Raw genomic sequence first — 26825 nt, 5'->3', positions numbered from 1 at the left:
AAACAAACAGATAAATATACTTAAATTTGAAAACTAAAATTGAAGGAAAAAAAAATAGAATAAAAATATTGGGGGGCCTGCGCAGGATCGAGATAAAAAACAAGGTATACCTACACAGGCTAGGGAAGGAATATTATTGATTCTCGGCTGCTACGTCACCGAGGATCACGCCACATCTCCACCCACGACATCTGCTCTCCGATTGGTCGGCGGCGTAGCGACACAGTCACCCGTCCGTGTGCTTCACACATGTTCGAGCGTCGCTTGTAGCGAGCGGATCAGAGACGGCTGGGATGGCAGCGTTCACTACGCGGCTGACCGGTCTGGCGTTCGGGTCTCGGATCGAGCTGCGTTATCGCGTTTTTCCCACCTTACTGGCGTCATCGCGTGCGATAATTGAGAAGAGAAGGAATGACGGGCTAATCGGAGTATAATCGAGGAATAATCGCCGCGGCGGGATGCGCCGTACGAGGTTAGCCTCAATTTTCTAGCCATCGAACGAAAACCACGACGTCTTCCTTCCTCCGTACGCGCGATACGTGCATACATCCATCCATCCATCGCACGCGCGACATATGCGACTAGTCCGTATACTCTCTGTGTGCAGTGGTGGTATAATCAGTGAATTGAAGCTGACACGAACACGTGGGGTGAAACATAAACGACGCATTACGCGAGTGATCATTGCGGACCAGCACCGTGGACAACTTTGCTGTCCGAAAGGTTGAACCCCCCCTACTTGCTGTCAACGCTAATCTCACAGCCGCAGGTGCGCGTTTGCTGTTCAAAGTTCAAGGTTCGTCAGTGTAAATACGCTGCTCTCCTGTATTCCGTTATATTCATTACATCCGGTATCCTCCCCCCCCCCACTTTAACCCTCGTCAATCGTCACTCGACTCGCGCTCCACGGTCCAAACGGTCGGTATTGCAACTGTACCGCGTTTTGAATTGTACCGCTCGACAAGTTGATCGCTGTGATCTGATCTCCGATTGGCATCGACCTACGAGGAGCAAAAGAGGTGAGTGTTTTTCTATAATTTCTGTTTATTTTTATTTTTCTTTTTATTACGAACGCCTCGGTGACGAACGAGAGAATGAATGAATGTATCACCGTATTCGTTTCTCCGTATATCCAATATACCTACTAGGATTTTTCTTCATTACAATAAATGGCGAGGCGATTTCTACGGGTGTAAAACTTTATCAACAAGGCCAACAGGAGGCTGAATGCGTTGCGTAACGTCGTGTGGAGGAAGTTGTTGAGATCGAATTTTCTCTGAGATTAACTAAGGTCTACATATATATATGTATATGTATATGTATAGCTAGAATGGTTCGCGATTTCACTGTACTGCAGCAGCAGCAGCAGCAGCAGACCGTGTAATGATCATCTCGGCGTTGAAAATCATTATTATGTAATCCGTATGAAACGAAGGTTCGAAACTAAATTGGCGTACCGCTAGCTGCTACGAAGCGTAGAAAAACCATTAACCGGATCATTGACAACTAAGCGTTGCGTGTATACATTGAATATTGATCGAACCGTCTAATCGCTTTGTTATTGTTCGTCAATATCAACCGGCCGTTGGAATCTACGTTTCGAATTACAATTGTCCGCATCTTTCGCGGCATTGTCACATAGCAGGGCGTAATTGGAAATTCCTAGCTCGAAACAACCAAATTATTATTGTTGTTGTTGTCGTCGTTATTGTTATTGATGTTGTTACCATAAGTATAACAATGATACAGACGTTGGCGTCGTGCTTCGCACGCGTGGGAGCTCTATATTTTTATTTTAGTTTACAAATACTGACAAACTATAGACTAAAATAACGGTACGAAGAACGACGAGGCAAAACTAGAAGAAACGAGACCGAGCGCAACTAGTGCCGCAGTGTTTCTCGCTCGCCATGCTGCGTGAAAACTGAAACCTCGTTTAAACTTCTCATTCCACTTTGTCGCCGTTTGCACGCGTGCTGCGTGTCTAAACGGTGTCGCGAACAAACAATCCGTGAACAAAGTAACCGGTCAAAGAAAGACACGGTGGAAAAATTGTTGAATCGACGAACAGGTCTGGTGGAATTTCATTCTCTTAATCGCAAGAGGATTTATCATATTTCAAAGTACAGAGACGAAGAAATGAAACGCAGATCGAAACAAAGAAATATCCCTTCTTTTATCCAAAACTTGAGAAAAACAAAAATCAGCTTCTATTTTTTTTTTTTTTTTTCCCTCAATATACCTAAAATTGTGTTTCTCTCGTTGAATTAGTTCGACTGTAATTCGGATGAGTGGGGTAATTTTATTTGTTCGCCAATAAACTACGTATAAGTATTTTTTTGGTTCATACACGTCATTATACTTTGATACCTTATTTGTTCAGACTGTCGCATGTCTGCCCGTTTATACACTACGATATTACGAGCACGTGCACACATTGGCATTTTATTTCTTCGGAATGCAGCTGGATCGTTACATCGCAAAGGCTGTCTATTGGATGTGCGATGCTCCGCGTTTGTCCGAAATGATTTAGCAGCATATGCAGATACATGTATATGACGCATTCCACGTCAAATTGCGGCCCATGTACCTCACCCCCTTCGATACTTATCATTTTTTAATACGATGTTCTTACCAACCCAAAAGGTTCTCAAGAATTTTATCGGGACATGGAAGAACGAAAAAAATAGCGAATATTGATTCCATTATCGTGTGGTTCTCAAACATCAGATTTTAAATCACAAAATAGGTGTGAATTTGTTTTAGATTTTTACAACTGGTGTTTTCGGAATTGGTATTTCAATTATTTTTTACATATTTCACCGGTGACTAAAAGAATCTGAAAAAAATTTGGAGACATTTTTGGCCCGATATGAATATCATACTAAAAAATGATTGAAATCGAAGAGGCTGAGGTACATAGCATGCTAATTTGACGTGGATTAACCATCGGATATGATATAAGTGGGATAATTTTTACGCTTGGGTATAAATCCCAGCAGAGCTTATCGTGCGTGAAATTGATAAAGGTGGAGATTATAAAAATAAGTGAGAGATGATGCATTCGTCGTTTCATCGAAGAGAGATATACGTTACAGCATGCGTGCACATTTGATATACTATATTAATAATGTCGAATAACGATTCTCACGACCTACAGCAAAACGCGCGCATAGATGATAAAATAGAACTGTACAGAGGACGAAACAAGATTTAGAAACGAAAGTCGCAGAAAAATGTTGCAATATGTATACGTCCTCGTCTGGTCTCGCAGACGCAGTCGTTTTATCTATTATATACATGTTATGTTGTTTTTTTAATATCGTGCAGTATAGCGCAGGCATACATGTGTGCATATTTATCTGACTAGTGATCTAATTTTAATCATCCGTGAAGGTCGAGCGAAGTTTATATTATCCAAACATTACACGTTGTGTGTTCCATGTATACACGAAGGTACATAATTGAATTTAACGGGTTCATATCGGCATAGCGGCAAATCAACCGCACCTTTGGCTACTTGTTACAATACGCAATTACAAATAAGAACCGCGATATTAAAAATGCGACGTACTCTATGCATCGCGTCGTTTTAATTTTTTTTTATAATTCACACCCACTATAATTCGCACCGCCTGCGATGATTACAATGATAATGATGACGAGTCCAATAAAGCTAGAGGGACAAATTAGCCGGCATCATCACTCTGTACGTGAGTGTAATACGACAGTGTACGTATTTATACACCTAGATGCGCCGTTATATAAAGTGCAACCTTACATCGCGAGCGGCGTCTATTAACCCTTTGAGTCATAGTGGTAAGTAGCAGCAGTCTTACCACCTATTGCATATCCGTTTATTTATATTTTTTTTAAATTTATTTATTTATTTATTTATTTATTTATTTTTTTGCCCCTTCCTATAGTATACCAATAGGTTTTCAATACTCGAGAGTAATTATTGCGATACGATGTAAATTGTTATTGTTATAAACAAATTTATTAAGAAAAATTGTGTAAATTCAAAGAATAATTCATTTCCGTGAAAGTTAGCCCACCACACATACACGTGTTTTACATGTATTATAAGTTTTTCCGGACACCGATTATGAATCTGAAATCGGATATTAAAAATTCAAAATAGCGAACAAAAATTTCAAATTCCATCGAATCCGGAAAAAAAAAATGACTCTGTCCGGTTCTGCGGTGGGAAAAATTCTCAGTGAAGTTAGAATATTTCGTGGTCAACCGTTTACTGATTTGACGATGTACACGGGAAAGATGGGCGCGGTTACAGATAATTTTTACGGTTAACAACCACTGAACTATAATGCAACGTTAATAACGCGATGCGAAAACCTTCAGACTGCGTGACAACTCTTTACAACCGTTTTGTGGTTATTATTGTGGTTACACAATACGCATTGACGTAATTTTTTCCGTAAAAAAAAAAAAAAATTATGTGTGTCACATGTACATATTATAAAACTGTAAGTAAACGTACGGAATAAATGCATATAATATAAAGAAACGGTAAGAAATGAATGCTGTGTTATATCTATATACGTATAAACGACGCTCTGTTAGCTGCAGCAGCTAAACTCCCAGTTAATAAAATTTGCATTCGCTCGGCATCAATTGCATTTGTGTCTGTATTTATATATATATATATACATGTTTGGTATATTGCGTAACATGGTCGGGAGACGTAGGAGCAACGGTGCTAAACCACGTGGCGTCGTCTTGTGGCCTCTTGAATTAATAAATAAGATGAAAATGCATCGGCATCGGCATCAGCATGAAGCCGAGCTTGCGCATGGCGCGTGATGATGACATATATTCGTGCGTAATGAAGCAATCACCGCGCTTCAGTTGAATTCATATCGCAGATGATATTATGTACTACAACTCCGCACGACGTCATCATCGTAGTTGCATTCTCCTCCTGCCGCTTCGTCGTCTTACCTTACCGAAAAACTTGCACGATTTTTCTTTACTTGTGAAAGAATAATGGACAAGCCGGGTAAACAGTCTTTTCGCGACACTTTTCATCGATGTGAAAATGGAAGAGCCGGTAGGTTCTGTTCGACAAACTTGACGGGATGATTTCGAAAACGGCCGAGTGAAAGATCTGAAAGTTATAGGACTTGGCAGGCAAACGAGAAATTTTTTGAAAGAAAAAATTAGAAGATAAACAATTTCTGAAAAATAAAAAATTTGCGTGTTTTTCTTTTTACAATTAATACACATACTGGGGAAAAAGATAATCGTTCGATTGGAAAAAGTGGATGTTTCTCGGTTAAACGTTGAAAATTGTCTAAAACGATGTTGATAATTTACCTCGTTTTCATCCCATTTTAGGAATTTTATTTAGTTTTATTACACATTTTACATTAGATTCGCATTCAGCGTCCGTAATTGAAATTCCGTGTCTAGAAAAAAAAAAAAAGAATGAATCGCGTGACTGAAAGAATTAAGGTGATGAAAAGTAAAAAATTGAATGAAATTTTTCACTTTTTTATTTATTTATTTTTTCATTTGTACACAATATTTTGTTTACGCATAACCTGTACAGCAGTGTGTTTGTTCATGTATAATAATGCGGTTAATTGGAAATATTTATAGTTGCATATTGGTATGATAATTTAATCGGTGTGGTAGATATTATAATATTGCAGTTATTTCTTCGTTATATTAATATAATAACGAACGATCACTCCGAACGTAACATGAAGTGATTTTTCATTCAACGATAAAATTAAGAATTCACCGCGCACGTTGTGAATAAGTGAATTGTTCAAATGTTGTGTGTATCGCTTTTCTTACAAGAGTGCAGTTCGTGTGTGTGTGTTTGTGTGTGTGTGTGTGTGTGAGAGAGAGTGTGAAACTATTTTTCAGATAGTATAATGAAGAGAGAGGGAGAAAGAGAGAGAGAGAGAAAATGCACGAGAGATTCTCTTTTGCAGAGCTGTGGTGGTAAAATTTGCGACCGATTCTGATCATCGCTGGTGATTTGGGACGTGGCTGCATCGCTTCTTCTTGGTGGAGGAGAACGAGTTGTGGTGTTTTATTGTTATTATCGATAACGAAGGACAACAAATAACGGGATAATATATCGTATTGGGGGAAACGAAGGAATCTTGGTAAAGATAAAAAAAAAGAAAAAGAAAAAAAACGAAGGAAATAAAACAGTATAAAAATCGGCAAATATTTATTGTGTGACAAAGAAACGTGGCTGTCTATCTGCATAATAATTGATTACACGTTATATATATATATATAATAGTTATTTGTTATAAATAACCGTTCGGTGGTGGAAGAGAAATCAAGCACCTTTCATCATGATCGTCGAAGAGAAACAGTGAGTTGTTTAAAAAAAAAAAAAACAAAACATAAATTACATCAGCTGCTGCAGCAGCACCGTCTCTTCTTGTATCGTATTTCGATGTTCTATTCAGCTTTTACACATGGGACGGGGTTGAAATTCCGAATTTGAAAAGTACCGAAAGCAAAAAATTCGGAATTTTTTTGCTGGCGAAACTTGAAGTAAAGTAATCAAACTATGACGAAACATCAAAGTTTCAAATAGTCCGAAATCCGATGCGAAAAGTTCGAAATTCCGAATGATCGAAGATTTTCAGTTCTGTGAATTTCTGGCTTGGTGAAATTTCACCACTTTGGTCTTTGTTTGTTTTTGATTTTCGACATTTATACATTCGGAATCCTGATCATTCTGACTTTCGGTTTTTCACATTTCTTCAAAGTTTGATTTCTTTACTTCAAGTTTCGCCAGCAAATAATTCGGGATTAGGCACTTTCGGAACTTCAATCCCGCCCCCTTATACGTATTTCATCCGCCGCTAGCACATCACAATTCTACCTTCTATCTTTTTTATTTTATCTATTATATCTTTCTATCGTACACGTGACTGCAGTATAATAATATAATCGCTCAGCTTGTATACAGTATAATTCACGGCTGGTCACTTTTCACGCTATTAGTCACTGTATTTTTTTTAACGGAGTTACTTTTTGCAACTGTTTCTCACGAAATTACCACTTTTTCAGTCGTAATTTAGTTTAGTGCATAGAAACAATTTAGTTGCCCAATTTCTTTTTCCCACGCGGTATTTTGTTTGTTGGGTATTACAGTATTCTTAGCAAGAAAATCAGCGTCAGATTAATTTCGGAAAATCAACCGTGATCGCATTGTTCATTTTTTCTGTATCAAAATGTTTCACCGGAAAGGACAATAAATTCATAAATCAGAGCCATTGTTAACTTTCTTTTTTTTCATTTACCGAATATCATGAAATACGTGAGAAACAAGGAAAACAGCAATACAATTGAAAATAGGGCTATTTCAGATGAGACGAAAAACACTGCGATAGTACTTGTGTCGTTTAATTACTGTGCAATAATTAATTATGATCAGTTACTGTTGAGTCACTTTTTTAGGTTCAAGACTTACTTTTGCTCACTCTTGACTTGACTGCTACCAGCCCTGGTATATATATATATATCTATTAATGTACATGTAATAATTCGCACACTTAGATTGCCGCATCCGTGTAATAATTATTTTAAATCCCTGCAGTTCATAGATAGCTTGCGATTTCACAGACGAACATCAATCGACGTTAATTATTGCAGACTGTCGATGTTACTCGACATATAAAGAAAAAAAAAAGAACGAAGTGAAAGAAAAACTGAAATTTACAATCATTTCAGTATCCTTTGATTTTGGTGGAATTTAATTTCGATTGCACTCGCTCTCACTCATACTCACGTGGCGTAATTCGGTAAAATGCTTATAGGCTGCTTCTAGTTGATGAAGTTGCATGACTGAGTGGAACGCAACACTAATTTGATACATAGCGGTAACCTTATACACATATTTTACGTTTTACGCACATGACTGTAGGTGTAGTCTCTCACGAATTGTGCAGTAACCGGATCCCTTCCTCTTCAGGTTTATACAACATCATCGTATACGTATATACTACATATCATTTGCATTGCCGGTCGATGATCGGTAAAACAATAAATTTTATACAAGTTGTTGCATTAGTAAATTTTATCTACACGTTACGTTCAACGATCTAAAGATATTTTCAAAACATTTATATACAAACATGATGTATTTTATTCAAGGTTCCCGTTGATTGAGTTTTTATTATTTTTCTTCGTTTTACTCTTGAACTGAAAAGAAAATCGATTTTTACCAAAACGAAGTTTCTTTTTGTCTTATTTTTTAGTGCAAGGAACAACCATTTAAAATGAATTAAAGAAATATATAAATTCGAAAAGAATAATTAAAATATTTAGCATCCTCATCCCATTATCGAATCATTAGAAAAAAAAAAAAGATGCGTTTTCGAGTCTCTGATTTTACAGAAAAGGTTCATCGATTTTAAAAATGTCCATCTTATTCGTGACGAGAATATTTCCTCACTTCGTGAGATCGCCACACTTTTACAAAATGATTGGAAATATTTTGAAAAATTACAGGTTTTTTTTTCTGACCGAAACAAATAAAAAAATCCGTTGAACATCAATATGTCCATATATTCAAAGTTATAGAACGAATAAATCTTACACGCGTCTTTTTCTAATGTTCCCACTTGCAATTAGCGTATCTTTATACATATTGTCATTATACCTATACAAACACATTATTCCTACTCTAAGTTTACTTTAATGCATATACGAGTCAAGTTTCTATTTTCTGTATATAGTCGTTGAAACTTGTACCCGGTAAAAAAAAAAAAACAAGATACACGCACGTTCACACACATGCAGTTTTTATTGTTAATGTGAATACATTACTGCTATGTTTGACATTCGTCGAACTATAATTACAAGCAATGTTTATTATACTTCGTGTGATATTTATCCTCTTTGGTTTCTCCTTACCAAAATTCCGGATAACGCCGCGATGAGTCACGCGTTAATTAAATTATATTCTTATCATATAACTGTAATTACAAAAATGTCAGTGTCTAATTATATGCTGTCTGTAAGAATTAAACCCGATTAGAGCACAACTGAACACGCTATTAATTCCCGAAAGACAGAGAGGAAATAAAAAAGGGACCATTAAAAGATCATGTTGTACTTAAAGTTTTATCGACTGTGTAACAAACGAGGTCACGTATATTCTCGAATTTTGACCGTCCATTTGTACGACGTTGGACAAATATAAATGCATACTCTATGTACAATATCATCACCCAAATGAGAGACAAAAAAGTCTCTCGAGCAATGATAAGGCGATTATGACAAACTGAACGGTTGCACGGCCTCCAAAGTTCAATTTCTTAATTTTTCTCTTTCTTCTTTCACATTTTATCACGTTTTCCGCCACATTTCTCACGGTGATCGGTCGCGGTTGATACTTAAAAGAAGAAGAATAAGAAGAAAATAAAAAAGCGAAAGAAACGGATGCGATGATCGGTAATCGGTAATCGGCAATCACGGGTCAAAGTCTGTCACGTTTCTTACATGCCAGCGTCGTTAAAAAAATGCATATCACGTCGTCTGCGGGAGATAATAAGTAGCGAGAAGTCGTCGTTATATATTAAATTCCTTACACCTCTCCGTGCTACACGCTGTAGCTGAGCTCGTACGGCTTGTCAGAGAGCAAAGTCCGCGACGACGAGATTATATAGCTTCGAGCCTCGGTAAATACTAACCAGAAAGTCAAATAAAATAGTCGGGTTCCCGCGTGCCTTCACAGTCGCCAAGAAACGATCGAGACACGATCGCTTTGCCCCGTTGGATAATCGCGTCCTCGTTGTCAGAGTGTTCAGAGTTCAGTCGGTATCGCGGATCGTTCGAGTTTGGATCGTCGACACAGTGTGGATAGAAAAAATTCTCCCACCGAAGATACATAACTTGCGAAGGACTTTGCTTCACGTGATAATTATTCGTCCTGTATAATTAAACGTGACTAATTCGACACCTGAACATTGTCATTTTCGATCCACCTGTCGATATTATACTCGACGTTTGAAGGTACGATTTTTATCAGCTTCTGATTCATGTTTCTTCCTATTTTTTTTTTTTATAGATCATCGTTGATCTAACAACGAATCTGTAGCCGCTTGATGGTACAGATTTAATTGCATTATTGTAAAGGACCGTATATAAATATATCGCTGCGGAATATTAATGATGCAGCGGAATCAGATCGTGCATAAATGACTCGACGCAGTGTTACGATGCTGATTGTATAAAATTGATGAGACTTTGCCGATTTCGCGTCTAGATAATGACTCGTAATTTTTTTATATACTCTGTCATAGATTCGTGTCTCGATGTATGGACGTGCGACGATTTCGGAACCTTGAAAAATTTTCTCAATTTCCTTGTATCGCGTAATTTGATTCCGAGTATGTGTCTTTAGCATAATCGATAGCAATTTCCTGTTCACTGTTTTCCAGTAACTGGACTAGTTACAGTTTATGCATTATCATGGTCTCGGTCGTCGTCATAGTCGCCGATTCATCTCTGACAATAAGTGCAATGATAATTAAGTAGAGAAAGTGGATGGCGTTGATAGATTGTATTCGATTATATAGAAATTGAAACCTCGACCCACATAATATTATATCACTCATCAAGCCTGTCGCTGTATAAGCTTTGTAATGAGATTATCGTTTCTCCAGCTTCTTCTGCATGTGCTTGTCGCAACGTCTAAACGCTATTTCACCTTGACGAACAAGTGTACCTATTTAACAATCTCTTTGACATGCGTACAATGATCATTGCAGAGAAATGGAGGGTTTCTGGATAGCCGGCGCTATACGCGCCATCCAGGCGATTTCTTACGTCTGCGATCTGCTCACCTTTCCGGTCTACCTGGTCCTCCAGCGGCCCTGGGAAAAGCGGAAGAAGTCCAGGCGAGTCAAGGCCAAGCTGGTATCGAAGGACGAGAACTCTGTGACCTACAGGTCAGTCGACAGTCCCGGGGAGATGCACGTCGCAATGAAAAAACGGAAGGTCGAAACCCTCGATGAAATGCTTCTTTGGGTCGCCCAAGTTCACAACTCGAAACGATGCCTCGGTACGAGACAGATCCTCGCCGAGGAGGACGAGCTGCAGCCGAACGGTAGAGTCTTCAAAAAGGTTGGTTGGTTGCTTGGTCTCACGCACATGTCACGAAGTGTCTTTCCCAATTGATCGTTTCTTTCCAACTCGTCTCACTCTCGCACTTTGATTTCAGTACAAAATGGGCGACTACAAGTGGAAGACCTTCTCGGAGGTCGAGAGACTCGCCGCGTCTTTCGGCCGAGGATTGAGGAACCTGGGAATGAGGTCGGGACGAAATGTGGTGATATTCGCTGAGACCAGAGCCGAGTGGATGATCGCGGCTCATGGATGCTTCAAGCAGAATTTCCCCATCGTTACGATATACGCGACACTTGGCGACGAGGCGATCGCTCATGGGATAAACGAGACCGAGGTCGACACCGTAATAACCAGTCACGATCTCCTTCCCAAGTTCAAAAGGCTACTTGAACTAGCGCCTAAGATAAAGACCGTAATTTTCATGGAGGATCAGCTCAAGCCCACAAACACATCGGGGTACAAGGTATGAAAACGTCACGCGTGTACTAGGGTGGTTCATTTTTTAACACTTTTTAACGACGTCTGTGTAAAGAACGTGGAAGCATACAAGGAACATACGCTATTGCGACGTTAAGACAAACAAGAGTTCGACTCATCGCCACGAGTCTTGAAACTCTTGGTGCAGAATGAAAAAGGCAAGAACTGGAATAACTTTAGCATGACCAGTTTTTGTCCACTATAATCGGTGAAACAAAACCTGCGCTTTTAGATCGTTTTACGAATGATGCGTAATTACGATTCGCATTGTTTTCTCCGCAGGATGGCGTTACTCTGGTGCCGTTTTCAGACGTCATCAAGACCGGTAACACCCTGAAAATCGGACCGTCACCGCCCAAGGCAGATGACACAGCGATAATAATGTACACCTCGGGCTCGACGGGAATTCCAAAGGGTGTTCTTCTCTCCCACAAAAACATCATCGCGACTCTCAAGGCCTACTGTGACGTCGTTGAAATTCGATCCGACGATGTATTCCTCGGTTATCTTCCACTCGCCCACGTCTTTGAACTATTAGCTGAGAGCGTTTGCCTCCTGAGCGGTGTTCCGATTGGCTACAGCACTCCACTTACGATGATCGACTCGAGCAGCAAAATTCAACGGGGATCCAAGGGTGACGCATCCGTTTTGCACCCTACCTGTCTCACCGCTGTACCGGTAAATTGTTTGTTTTTTCGAAAGCCCCCTCCACTACTCCAAGACAAAATTTTGCACGAACAATCACACTGATCGTTTTATTCCAATATCAGCTGATCCTTGACCGCATATCGAAGGGAATAAACGAGAATGTGAAACGTGGCGGTCCCTTCAAACAGGCGATATTCAACTTCGCTTACGAGTACAAACTCAAGTGGCTTAAACGAGGCTACGAAACACCCCTCTGCGACAAGTACGTATTCGGCGCGGCTAAACAGGTCCTTGGAGGACGAGCGAGGCTCATTTTATCCGGTGGAGCGCCGCTCAGTCCGGACACTCATTGCCAGATAAAACTTTGTCTCTGCGTCACCGTCACCCAGGGATATGGACTGACGGAAACGACGTCTTGCGCGACGGTGATGGACAGTGAGTACGGATTCCATGTCCTATTTCCTTGATATCTTTAGTCACCTTTTCGTAATAAACACTCGACTCGCGATCATATTGTAACGAAATGGCACAAAAAAAAAGTATTTATATAACGCGAACATGTTCTACGGATTTTTCCATGCCTGTTTTCCGTACAAAAAGTACTCGTTTTTATAACCGTCTAGTGAGTCTACGAATGCGCATGCGCGGAGTGCAGAAAATACCACGTTTAACCCCTCCGCGCATGCGCAGACGCAAACAAATCTGATATTACGTCACCCTAACCTCAATTTAATACTTAGTGAAAAAACTAATACATGCTCTTGTTGCATAAAGAATCGTATGCAACAAGACGGCAACGGTCTTTTCGACTCACCTACTTCGGCTCACCTGCGACTCATATTGCAAACTTACTCTCTGTTACACAATATACTATGATTTTCAACCGTAGAACCGGCCTCTGAAACGTTTAGTCACTTTTCAGCGTACGACCGAAGCACCGGCAGAGCCGGGGCGCCGACTACTGCCTGCGACATAAAGCTCGTAAGTTGGGAAGAGGCCGGTTACAGAGTGACCGACAAGCCGTATCCGAGGGGCGAGGTTATCATCGGTGGCGACAACGTTTCCGCCGGGTACTACAAGCTCAAGGACAAGACGTCGGAGGACTTCTATCAGGAATGTGGCAAACAGTGGTTCAAGACCGGGGACATTGCCGAGGTGCATCCTGACGGGTGTATCAAAATCATCGGTAGGTACCTGATACAAGGTTGAAATGACAGGGTATTCAAAAGCGGTAATGAATAATCTGGAAATGTCACGGAATTTTTGTCCCATAAATTTGTGGCCATCCTGTAATACCTACCTACTTGCGAGAGATGGGTAAGTGGCAAGTGTTTCACCGTTTTTTGCATTATTCCATTCGAAAATGACAGACCGGAAGAAGGATCTGGTAAAACTGCAGCTGGGCGAATACGTGTCTCTGGGAAAGGTCGAAGCTGAGCTTAAGACATGTCCGGCGGTTGAGAACATCTGCATTTACGGTGATGCCAGTAAGCATTACACGGTCGCCTTGGTCGTGCCGAATCCTCGACACCTCGAGGAGCTGGCCGAGAATCTTGGACTGAGGCCTTCCTCGCTCGAGGAGCTGTGCAATAATCCGGAAATCGAGAAAGCCGTGCTTCAGGAGCTCGTCGAGCAGTCGAAGAAATGTGAGCAGCGTTGCATCATTGAATGTTATGTTATATTTCGCAGAAAGACGAAAGTTTTACTTTGTGTCTTTTTGAACACGGTATTTTCTTCACCGATCCCTACAGGTAAACTGGAGAAGTTCGAAATTCCTGGGGCTGTGAAACTCTGCGCCGAACAATGGTCACCGGATATGGGACTTGTCACGGCAGCTTTTAAACTCAAGAGGAAAGCCGTCCAGGAACGCTACCAGCACGAGATAAACCGGATGTACGCCTCGTGATGCTGGCCCCGGCGATAAACTATACGATAAATGCCAAATGTAACAACATATAACGTGTTTGTAACTGATGTAGGTATTTGTGTGTGTGTGATATACCGTGAAGGGGGATGATGGAGAAAGAGGGAAAAACACTCGGGAACGAAAAGCTTGGGTGAAAATCTTAGTTGCCTATGAGTTCGACACGTGCTCTCTCTTTCTCTCTCGTTCTTTCTCTTTTTGCCAGTGAATGCGCATCTTGTCCCGTTTTTGTATAGATAAATATTTATACAGATTATCTTGAACGAAGATGAGGATCAATGAAAATTAGCCAGTCTTAGGTGTGTGAGCGTTGTGCCGAGTCTTTTTAGGAAAAAGAGAGAGATTGAAAGAGTTGTGTCGGCAACTATCGAGGATTTTATTGGGATTCTCGTTTTTGTACAGAGATGAGGGTTTTTTCTCTACAGTACGTCGTTTCTCGTAAATAGGATATCCTACGGTTTATGGGATATGTTTGTATTTCCTGTTGATGGAAATTCATTATATTAAATGTGTGTAAAATAGTAATTGCGCGAATATTGGAGGAGGGGTGCAAAGAAATTTTTTGAAAAGTCAACAAATTAGAAAAAAATACCGAGGGAGAAAAGATGAAAAGAATTAGAATTTCAACGTCGTGGTGAATAAATAAATGAATAAATAAATAAATTAATTCATAAACAAATAATGGTGCAAAGCGGTTTTCAACGTTTTGTTTGTTTTTTTTTTCAATCTTTGTCTGTTCATGCTTTTGTTCGTTCGCAAAGATTGAAATCGCTGTAAATAAATTATATAAATAAAATATACTATATATATATATATACATACATATATACATATTTAAAAATAATTACGAATCATTACTCGGAGATTATTGAGGTGTAAAGTATATTATATTATTATAATCGTAACGGGTCAAATTTACAACAAAAAAAAAAAAAAAAAAAAACACATTCGCGTTAACAACTTTATTTAAATCAAACGTAAAGCATCACTCACTCCGTTTTCTTTAACGGAATCTAACGATATTCATTTTATTACTTCGCGGATTTATTCCGAAATAATGTTAGTACTTTTTTTTATTAAATGTATGAATACGTTGTTCATTGTCGGAAGAATTATTTGCACACGCGAAACCAAATTTTCAAAAATGTGTCCAAATATTTTGGTTCGGTCCACTCGATGATCGGCGTTGCTTAAAAATCTCTTGTGTGGATACAATCGTTTCATAAATCTAATGTAAAATCGTTTCATTTCATCTAGGCTCTAGAGTTTTAAATTTCTTTTATACACGCATTTCTTGTCTTCCACCATTTTTTTCTCTTCTTCGTAATCATTCAATGTTTCATACCTTATCGCAATTCATCGAATAGTTCGACCACCGAGAAAATTTATCCATACAGGAGATGAAGCGTGAAATATATTACCGTGTGCGAAACGAAGCGTATAGTCGATATTATATTATGTATTGTACAAAACTAGCCGATATGTAGTTAAAAATTGAGGTGTATAGTTTGAAAATAGAGTGCAATTCGAGTTTAATGCTTCATTTTTTATTTATTTCCGATGCGAGTGAAGCAATTTCCGTATATTCTAAACTGTTCAGTCAATCGATAAACGTGTTAAAGTAAATTTCATTTCGTGAAAACGTACGAAAACATCCATTTTCTTCAAATACCATCGATAATAATAGAAATAATATTACAGACAAATCATAATGGTTGAAGTAATTCATTGTCATGACTTATCTTATTACTGAAACTACTTCAACGCACATTTCAAACTATTCTTACGCGATAGATTCAAAGCAGCTATACACGTACGATGAGAGTTCTTGTCTTATTTTACGTGTGTTGTGTGTTTACGTGTATCAGCTTGTATGTAATATTTGAAGCCTGAATGATGAAAAATTAATTATAAATATGTATTCTTTACGGAAATTGGCAGTTTTCTTTCTATCCGTTATTTCTTATCCTCATTTTCATCTGTCAATTCTTCACAGTGATGAAATAATTACACATCTACGCATGTTGTATGTATATATATATATTGATATATACAGAGAATTGGAGAAATAGAGGAAAGAAAAAAACTAGGTGGTGAAAGAAAATATATATATATAGTCAAATATAACGATAACATGTCAAAACGACGAGGTTGAAAAAAACGTTGGTAATTATAAATATTGTCATTTCTTTTCATGTCTCGTCTAAATTTCTCATCGCAAATCATGAGGCAAAAACAATGTATACGAAAAAACATATCTCGGAATCAATTAAAAAAGGTCAAAATTGTTTATTCTCGTGTAAAACAACTAACGTCGATTTATTGTTATAAAAATTAATTATTGAAATAGCTGTCATAATCACGTTATAAACGACGCGATGACAAAGTGTCGGAATTAAACTCGGTATTTACAAATGCGTATAGTGAAAGACTTAAGGATATTTATATATTTATAAGGCACTGCGTATATACGTCGTGATTTCTTTGATTCGACTAGAGTGTATTCAGGACACGGTTTTCCCTTTGAAATAATCTTCCCTGAACGTCTGATTTATCAACTGGCCGATCTTCGTTCTCACCCAGACCGGTGGAATGACTGTGAAAAATTGCTGAATTCCGTGGGCCCAATATCCGGTGCTAGAGTCGAGTTTTCCAAGCGTCGCGACGGCGTTTCTAGCGTAGGTCGTAGCGTCCGGTACCATCACACTCGACACCTGAACACAATCAGGGTATTTAATAGGGGCGAAAACGAAGGGATAATGGAAAACCTGGAATTGTCGAGGGATTTTTTTATTTGGCCATGGGAAAACTTGAATATATCAGTTTTCTGTCAGGAAATTAGGAATCATTTTTTAAGGTGACAAGTTTACTTTTATTCGTCGAGGAAACAAGATTGGCTTAAACGGACTTTTTTATACGTTATATTTTTCTTCAATTCGAATTGAATTTCAATCGAATATTGAGTTGATGAGCTGAACGATTTAGGTTTTAGTAACTTACTAGAACTGGGAAAATGTCAGGGAAAAATGAGTTTCAGGTAATGGAAAATCTGGAAATGTTATGGAATTTTTTTCCCAATCATTTGTGGCCACCCTTATAACTGAACGGCACTTGAATAAGGAAAATGAAATTCTCTGAGATCAAGAGAAAAAAAACGTTTCTACACTGAATCTCAATTTTTCAACACCTTGCTATTAACAACGTTAAAGAAATTACATTATTACACTATTTTTTCACCAAAAAATCCCTACAGTTAGTCCGGTCTTGTTGGAAAATAGCTCATTTTGTTCGTACACAGATGAATTTACTAGAGATTCTTTTTTGAGCCTGTCAGTTGGTGACGAATAAAAATCCGATATTAAAAATAAGAATTATATACATAAGAATTTACAGACGATGAACTTGTGATTCATCAAGAAATACGTTGTCGTCAATCACAATTTGAGTTAGACGATGTGTGGAGGGTTCATTTGTGAATAAAATCAGATAATGTTCGTTAAAAATCTGTTTTAAACAATATAAATTTTTCAGTAAAATAAAAAAAAAATAATATAGCAACGAGATTTCTATGACGTAGGTAAAATAATGTGGTGTTTCATCATTTTTTATGTAACTAGATCAGCTTCGGTGATACTATTTAAAGCTCTGTTTTTGTTCCAATACTTTTTCAACCTAACTATACAACGACGCCACACATTCCGAATGGACGGTGATTTGTACTTTTAAACGGTGTTGAAAACGCTCTAAAAAAAAAAGTGACGAAGAGGGAATTTCACCGTGCAGTTTTCGCAATTCAGTCAACGTTTCACGGATGAATTGTCGGAAATTTTTCACCTTGTAAGATTTCTCGATCTAGATCTAGGCACCTATTTCTCAACCATCAAAAGAACAAACGCAAAACAAAACTGAAACAACAATTGTAACAATGAAATCATTCCGGATGGCCACAAATTTTTGGAATTATAACTCCGTGACATTTCCAGGTTTTCCATTACTTAAAACCTAATTTTCCCTGACATTTTCCCAGATCTAGTAAGTTACTAAAACCCAAATCGTTGAGCAGATTAATTCTTAATTCGGTTGAAATTCAATTCTGAGAATTGAAGAAAAATATAACGTAAAAAAATGTCTGGTTTAGCCAATGTTGTTTTCTCGACGAAAAAAAATAAACTTGTCACCTTAAAAAATGATTCCTAATTCCCATAATAAATTGATATTTTCAGTATTTTCAATGAGCAAATTAAAAATCAACCCTTTCATTATTCGCGTAGGTTTAAATTCTCACCTGCAGCTTTGCGCTGAACGCGTTCATCTTCGTGTTTATGAAGAAGGGCACGAGATGCTGGACCGTTATCCCGGACCTCGAATACTCGGCTCTTAACGCCTCCGAGAAACTTTTAACGTAGATTTTAGTCGCCGCGTAAACCGTCATCAAAGGCAACGGCTGCAGTTCCGAACCCGACGAAACGTTGACGATCGCTCCTCGGCCACGCTTCTCCATCGCTCCGATCAGCATCCTGGTCATCAGCGTCGTCGCCCCCACGTTCACGTTTATTATGTCCCATAATTCCGTTTCCGGTACCTCGCCCAGGTACATCGGGTACTCGTACTGCTTGCCGACATTGTTGACTGCAGTTCACCGGCGAGAAGAATTTTCACTAATTAAGATTAACACGGCACGAAACTTGGAAAAGCTCGAAACACAAGAGGCGAGTTTAAATTGCCCGCTGCTAGAGAAACGCTTACGTTTTCGACTCGGGACACCGGTCATGTAAATTCAATTTCGTTGTACGAGAGTGAAACAAATTTTTTGGCCCACGTGATTATTTGTTTAAAAAACGAAGACTAACGATTTGATCTAGCCGAGAGATAGAATTTACAAAATTGGGGCGTCTTTCACCATCTGTTGCTGGGATGGGTAAAAAAAAATAAATAAATGAATAAAATTTCCAAAAAGAACAATTCTAGCATGTGCATATCTGCTTTCCTTACTTTGCGACTTTCTATACTTTTAAATCTCTGCTTAACCATACCGCGAGCACGTATAATATTTGCAACAGATTACAAAACCGTAACGTATGTGATAATATGTCTTCGACAAGGACGAAGTATTAGTGAAAGTTGATCTAACGAGTCGAGGATGAGAAACAAGCTTAGAGCTAAATATGTTCCTGAATTATCATGCGTTGCGCGAAGAGGTCGACCTTTCACAAAGCCTCAACAAAACTGTTATGTCATACTCGCCATTAGGCTCTGCAAGCACTCACGTGTACCGTATTTCGAAATCACAAGTAGATACAACCGCGTCTCGTTTTTAACATATTTGCATAAATGCTGACTTCGAATCCATTCGCTTTTTAACCTATTTTTTCTTTTTTTTATTCCACGTTGGAAACACCAAGTTCCGTTTATCTACATTGGCTTCTATCCGAGTACATTTGTACGTTCATTTCCGTCAATTTTAGGCATCCGATTACCAGACAAATTACTTGGATACCAAAATATAATCTCGTTATTATACCTATTTTATTCAGTAGAAAATATTTCTCATCTGTTATTCGAAATCGTCAAAAAATTGACACGTATGAATTCACGATATAATGATTAGAAAATCGAAAACTTTTCAGCGAGTAATAAATTTTTTTCACAACATTTCACAGATTACCGTTACGAAATGTTATTTCTAGTCGAACCTATTTCTTGGCAAAAAAATTAAAATAAAATTCGAACTACCGGTAAAAAAAGTTAAAAAATTCACCACCCTAATACATATAGAGGAATACCTCTGACTGTAACGAATAAATGAAAAATTATCACTTACCTAGAATAGCTACGGGCAAATCTTGAAGTTGAATCGATATTTTTTCGTAGATATCCTTTCCCTTGCTGAAATCTGCTACTATGACTTTGACTTCGACGTTCGGATTCGTCGCGAGTATTTCCTTCCTTGTGTTCTCAAGCCTGTCGAAATTTCTGCTTATCAGAACCAGGCTCATTCCCCTGACAGCCAGTTCCTTGGCGTAGGCCTTGCCGATTCCGTCAGTCGAACCCGTCACAACTGCGCGAATTAAGATGAGGTAACGTCAACGACAATAAAAATTACCAACAACTCCTTGTTTTTTTGTCAGAAATTTGCTTTTATCATTAGCATCAGAAGCGAGAAATACGTGACTATAATTATTAATTAACAAGAAACTGCTCGTTTGTTTAGTCGGACGCGCGTGTATGTGATAAAAGTGCAATGCATATAGAAGAGTATAAACCATAAGTCGTCAATATTTACCGCCGCATTAAGCCGGAATTCGGCAAGTACCTGTTAATTTTATTCCGTAAATGATCGTTGCGAGGAAACCTGCATTTTTTTTGCATACGAAATTGTTCAAAAAGCGGTCAAAGTACAATTTCGCACTTTAGTCGAATCAAGATTCGTATGAGTTTTCTTATTTTTCTGGTATTGTTCACGATGAAAAATACACACGCTGAGTATGCAATCGTAGTGTAAATTGTCGGGTGATTATAATTACTATTGTTTCCATTTTTTTTTCGTTTTTTTTTTTGTACACTCACAAGAAGCCAATTCTCCGTTTCAATTCATCATTCCCGTGCAGCTGCAATCGTCGCAAGTCACAAATTGTCCCGTTAATAATTAAACGATCAACAAAACTTTCACGGTTTACCTTGAGACCGCAATACGATATTACATTATTGTAGTTTCGACAATTATACAGCCTCGCAGAGCAATTCCAACAGTGTAAAATATTCTATCGCTGATAACGAGGCATTCTCCCAAGATCTTTTACATAATGTGTAATTATTTCGACGCGGTAAAAAAAAAAAGTAAACGAAAACCTGATGATTTCTCGTATTTCCGAATAACTTCGGGAATCATTTTCTCGTCTTAAGTTTGTCGTACTGAAATTCCCACGAGCGCGGGGCTCCGTAAAGAATTATTGCACAGTTCAACGTTCTACTTTTCATCTATTGCGAAACTTCTATTACCGATTGCTTTGGACAGTGTGTTCTCGTTTCTATTCTTTTTTTTATTTCTTTTTTTTCCATCATCCTTTTTTGTTTCTCATATTTTTTGTACCTTATTATCTTGCAATTCGGGCATCGAACTTCGCCAAGAGAGTCATTTGAGCGTTTAGCCACCGACTTGGGTAATTTACAAACACATGTACATACCTACGGTAATAACGTACACCTATATCTATAATATTGGCACAAAGGCATTGACAATTTTGCCGCTGCAGAAAATACTCCGACTTACTTTCTCATCACCGGGGGTTTCGGCTGCTGCTGCTGCTGCACTGAGTTGCAGATCGTGCAAATTCCGGGGAGAGAAACTTTTCCGCGAATAAATTGTGCACGAGCGAAGGTTGAATTTTTGCAATCGCGACCCATTCGTATATCCAGGTCACGTATAATCTTCTCGACGAAAATTATATCGATACAAAGTTTTCCCTCATTATTTATATTATACACTCGTGACTGACTGCGAGCTCTTTGCGAAAATTTCGCAACTGTCGTCGTACAATTTATGCTCGTCTCGGTGGGGGGCCCACTTCACCTTCTACAAAACTCACACAACATTCCCGAATTCAGGACAAACTTTTTCCCCGCGTATTATGAACACATTTTACTTCGATCGAAGTTGAATCTAGACTGGCGTTCACTGCACGCGAATCCGACTGTAAAACTGCATAGTCAGCGAATTTATTCACGTGTATAAGACACTATAAAGGCACGCTTCTGCAAGATTATTACACACACGCACCTACACCGGTGCAGGCAATCCAACGACCCAGAACTTTGCAATTACGTTACGTAAAAATGTCGCAATTTTTGTTGTTTTTTTTTTTAATTTGCAAACGCTGCGTATCTCTCGCCAATTTGATCGCGTAATTGCAGTTGAAGCTTTGATGAGCGCAATATTTCGGCGCACTGAACTTTGAAAAATGTACAAAATTACTTTGCATGAAAATCGGCAGGTTTAATATAACCGATCTGCCCCTTTCATTCTTTTTATTTACTTGATTGTTTCATCTTCGATTTTGCATCGTAAAATAATGAAATCAACGAAAAATGTGAAAGTGTGATTTTTCGTAACTTAACTTATGTATGGATTGTAACCCGTGAATAAGCTAAGTTCACATCGCTGCCGTGTAACACATTTGCTGCTGTGTGTGTTATATCTATAAGTGAAATCGCGAGGATTCCCCCGTGGCATCGTAATAACCGGTTCAAAGCTGTACAATGTATATAATTTTATAATACCCGTGCTGTAAATGCGTTGTCGTCGATTAAAGTTGCGTATACAAAAACCAGCTCTCGATGCCCACGCAAAAAAGTTACGCAGACATATGGTGACACGTACCAATTTCCGGCTCTTCGAATGGCGGTAATCGAAATCCACTGTCGCGTCGAAATTGATCAATTTTATCCATGCTTCAGTTCCTATACGATTATTGTCCTATAAATTATTCGTTCATCGAAAGAGTTGAAAACGAAACAAAAGCCGACCGTGTGCGCACCAATCCGATATGGCCAATCCAATATGGCCGCCATCGACACGCTTGCGATTTTATTTCCGATGTACGATTTTTTCCGACACTCGACAGTCATGAGTCGATACTTGAGGTAAAATAAAATTACGGCAAGAACGGATTGAGTGCGATAATTTCACCTTCGAACATGTTCTCAGAATTGAAAAAACGGTCTGTAAACTTGACTCGCGCGTGTGACGATGAATGCGTGTATTTGCTTGCTGCGTGTTCATCCTGATTGTTTATCGAATTACGTTGAATTCACATCCCTGAGATGCAGATGTCGCAATAAATCGTCAACGCTTTCGTATTTGCACGTATAAGTAAATAAGAAGTTGATTATACGGTATAACCTCAAATAATTGGGCTTACTGCGAAATATTTCGTTCGTTATTCTTACTTTTGAAAATCCATTCCAACGTCAATACATTGACTACGTTACGTATACTCGGGCAGTTCGTCGTGCGTGTGAGTAGGTAGATTTTGACCGAAGATTTTCTTGAACCAGCCGAAAATTTCGTGTTTCTTCATAGTGATATAATAACGATCCAATTGTTATAAATAATACCTTATTATTCATATAGACTGTTATTGATACTCGCAGCGTGGTTAACAAGTCGTTTTTTGCATTTAGCAATCATGTAATTTATCGTATTCGGATTGTCCGTGAATTTCATTCGCTCGGATAGTTGATCTTCGGGTAAAATTAACATGGTAATCGCAACTGCAGACAAGTTTGGCAGATTTTTAATCGGTGATAAATTAAATCAGGCTACCGAACGCAGAATGCATAATGAACTACCGCAATAGCTTCGGTGCAGCACGCGTTAAAATCGGTGTAAAAAGATTGCGGACCAAGTATCAACGACTCCTAATAATCAAGGTTAAATTAATCCCGTGCCGGTTTAAAATACTGACAACCTGCAGTTGCAACGAGGTGAACGATCCTGTGACCATAGCCACTGGTAATGACATTCGACCGGCCGCAGGAGAAAAGATTAATAAAAACAAATGTGCCTAAAAACCTTGAAAAAATTGGCAAAGACACTCACCTGCCCATTCGCCATACCTCGCCTTCAAGTCGACGGTGTTCGAATCAAAAATCAGCCTCGCCGCACCCCAAAATGTTCTGCCAGCCCTTAATATCGGCTCGAAGAGTATCCAACATGCAACGACCAGGGCGAGTGCCGAGAGGGCGATGTCGAGAAGCATTTTCCGCGTCGAGACCTGGACAAAGAACCAATAAGGGCCAATGATGCGATCATTCATTCGTAATCCAGTGAACGATCAAGTTTTCGGGAGGGTATAAAACTCGAAGGATTAATCGCGGCTATTTTCTACAGGTTGAAACGACGTTTAATCCACCAACGGCATCTCAACCTCGGCGAAGGTTCATCGTCAAATCGGCTTTTCTCACTAACGAACAACGTCAGCGCACGCAGGAAGACCTACCCCCTTATGAAACCCCGAGTTTCAATCCTGCAGGAGCTTCCTCGAGCTTTCGGAGGAGCAGTTGAAACCGCACACAGCTTTTCACACGCACCAGTTTCGACGATTACGTTATCGTTATTTTCATCCGCCGAGATTCCGGCATCCGAAACAAAAACCCCTACACCGTATCACGATCAATGCAGTCAGTATTCAACTGATGTCAGTTGGAGAAGCGACGTCACGGAGGTGTTAGAAAAAGGTTCAAGACGATTATGTGTGGGTAAAGATACTGGCAAGGCTGAGGTACTGAACAGTTAAGTTATAGGGACGGTTCGTTTTCTCTCTCTCTCTTTTTCCCTCCTCCCCCTCCACCTCTCTCTCTCACTCTCTCTCTCTCTCTCTACGTCTCCATCTCCCAAACCGAAAGACTCAGAGGTGGTAGGAACTCGTCGGAGGTACGAGACCGCGTTCGCCCTCCACCACCACCACCACCACCACCACCTTGGCTGGTTGCTGCACCTCCGGTGGAGTCGGGACTTCGAACCGATCGAGAAGGCGCGTTTCCCCGAACCTCCGTCACTTTCTCTGCAAACAACTCGGCGCACGAGACGTTCATCATCCGCACATCTTGCGGCAGAGCTCCGCTGCAGGCTCGGAAGATGCAGGTTGGGCAAACAATACCGTGTTTACTGTCACTCCTTTACTTGTGCACAGATTACAAGCGTCTGGCTGAAATAATGAAATATGAGTGGCTGTGTCACCATTCGAAACCGCTGTCGAAACCCAAAGTAACGATACAAATTGCGGCGGGCTTATACCCCTCCCTCTCCGTCTCGAAAGCCTGACTCTTAACCCCACGTCGATAGATGCTGGTCGGTGGTTTTTGTTTTTTTTTTTCTCTCTTTTCCCTCCCTCTCTTTCTAATTATTCCTATGCAGTTACGAAACACTCTTGTAACTAACTATGTTTGGTATCCTGAAACGCAATCGAGGTACACGCGAAAGGCATGCAGAGTTGGTTGACTTGTAACCTGTTCCTGAAGTAGCGGAGTTCGTTTATACCTTAGCAAACTTTAACCGGTACTTACATACAAGGGTCTCGTTTCTCTCGGCTTCTTACGTAATTATCGCGATAAACGGGTAACCAGACGAAAAACGTTGGGAGAATATTTTGTCCCCTCAATTTTCAATTTAACCACTTTTAAACTCCAATTGTGTCCGATTACAATTCGGATTTGTTTACTTTATCGTACTTTTAGTACGGAAACTTTAGGGAATAATTTTTTAGAACGCATAGTTGCGATAATTGCGTCAATGACGTTCATTTATTTATTTAATTTATCGCCCCTGACAATTTCTAAAAATACGTGTTATATCAACCCGAGGCTGTAGACTCCATATTGGATCACAAATTTGCGATGTACGATTTTAAAACACAGTGTCTTTATCACGTATTCTTGTAGTGTCATCACGGGTCAAGATTTGCGACGAGACGACGCTGTGCTCTGAATTCTTATCGCACGATAAAACGTAATGCGCATCGGTATAAAGTACGCATAACGTACGTCGGTACGTGTCGTATTACTCAATCATCATCGTCATGTTATATCCAGGCTCTTGCATCAATAATAATATTTATAGACAATTTAATTTTCTACTGCCAGATTTCAAATGCGAAATTACGTATTAGTATGTCTTAGATTTAGTTAACTAATATGAGCTAACCGATACAACAAAACTCATTTGACATTCAAGGCGATCTGCACGGTGGGTCTCTTCGCAACTTTCATGCATAATTATCTCTCTCTCTATCTCTCTCTCTCTCTTTCACTCTCACTTCGCGTTCTAATCACCGTTTCTAATCACTGTTAAACGTGTTACTGTATTCCAAAGATTACCTCACAACAGTTGACTTCGAAATAGACGAAATTTCGCCTTGGGGACAAAAACAATGATAATAAAAATTTAATTTCAATGAAATTTTCAGCAGATGTTGGTGTGTACCTACAACGATACCGTCCAAAATAGTTGACACGATCCTTACCTTGAGGAAAAACTAAAAGATAGAATCGTATTCGCGCGTGTCGCGACTCTGAATGAAATTGATGTGGTCAAGAGGCGAAAACAAAAAAAAAATAAAAAATGGCACTGAATCAGAAACACCGAAACTTGGAGAAGTGGATTCGTTCTTATCGAAATTATGATAACGCGCGAACTCGGATGTTGGAATCGTTACAGCCGATGATACGGGTAAGCAAAAAGTTTACCTCGGCTGTCTTATCGCTTTAAGTGACATTAAACTACAAAATACCTACCGGTGATTCGTTCCGGATGAACGGTGAAAGCAGTCCGTCGGTTGCGAGACTGCGGCAGCAAAGCAACGCAGCGTGGGTGATCGATTCTATCGCATTAACGGAAATGGGAACGGAATAACGATAAGTGTGCTTAATGCGCATGTGTGCAAGTAAGCCATTTGACAATCAATTAATCATTACGACACGCGGAGAACGCGGCTACGACTTTGGAGGGGGAAATTTGCTCGAGCGAATAATTATATCATGTGCCCGTGCCGGCACTCTCACCGCCACGCATCCATGGGACGGCGATAAACTTGATTCGGTAAAAGTGGTTCATAACGCAAGGACGTAGCTCGTTGATGATCGCGTC

The 26825-nt window shown here is 39.3% G+C and overlaps 2 protein-coding genes across 5 annotated transcripts; one reads left to right on the top strand and one right to left on the bottom strand.

Annotated features, from left to right (window-relative positions):
• The first annotated feature begins 290 nt into the window (after positions 1-290).
• LOC107223873 (fatty acid CoA ligase Acsl3) lies at positions 291-15718 on the top strand. 3 transcript variants are annotated; one of them, XM_046735406.1, is made up of 9 exons: positions 291-1019; positions 5967-6361; positions 10776-11130; positions 11228-11596; positions 11893-12288; positions 12381-12693; positions 13181-13444; positions 13629-13904; positions 14010-15718. In XM_046735406.1, exons 2-9 carry the CDS (start codon positions 6342-6344, stop codon positions 14162-14164), a joined length of 2148 nt encoding a protein of 715 aa, XP_046591362.1. In that variant the 5' UTR covers positions 291-1019; positions 5967-6341; the 3' UTR covers positions 14165-15718. The 3 variants fall into 3 exon arrangements, with proteins under 3 accessions (XP_046591362.1, XP_015519188.1, XP_015519190.1); XM_015663702.2 differs by lacking the exon at positions 5967-6361; XM_015663704.2 differs by lacking the exons at positions 291-1019; positions 5967-6361 and adding an exon at positions 9702-10017.
• LOC107223875 (inactive hydroxysteroid dehydrogenase-like protein 1) lies at positions 15503-26629 on the bottom strand. 2 transcript variants are annotated; one of them, XM_046735418.1, is made up of 6 exons: positions 26474-26573; positions 24181-24888; positions 23781-23955; positions 20004-20240; positions 18468-18811; positions 15503-16896 (listed from the first exon to the last, which is right to left on the bottom strand). In XM_046735418.1, exons 3-6 carry the CDS (start codon positions 23938-23940, stop codon positions 16687-16689), a joined length of 951 nt encoding a protein of 316 aa, XP_046591374.1. In that variant the 5' UTR covers positions 23941-23955; positions 24181-24888; positions 26474-26573; the 3' UTR covers positions 15503-16686. The 2 variants fall into 2 exon arrangements, with proteins under 2 accessions (XP_046591374.1, XP_015519192.1); XM_015663706.2 differs by lacking the exon at positions 24181-24888 and having other exon boundaries at positions 26474-26629.
• Positions 26630-26825: the final 196 nt, after the last annotated feature.

Source organism: Neodiprion lecontei, chromosome 3 (genome assembly GCF_021901455.1).
Source record: "Neodiprion lecontei isolate iyNeoLeco1 chromosome 3, iyNeoLeco1.1, whole genome shotgun sequence".
In the NCBI taxonomy this organism is placed as follows: domain Eukaryota; kingdom Metazoa; phylum Arthropoda; class Insecta; order Hymenoptera; family Diprionidae; genus Neodiprion; species Neodiprion lecontei.
The sequence above is the reverse complement of the archived record's forward strand: the minus strand, read 5'-3'. Positions and strand labels throughout refer to the sequence as shown.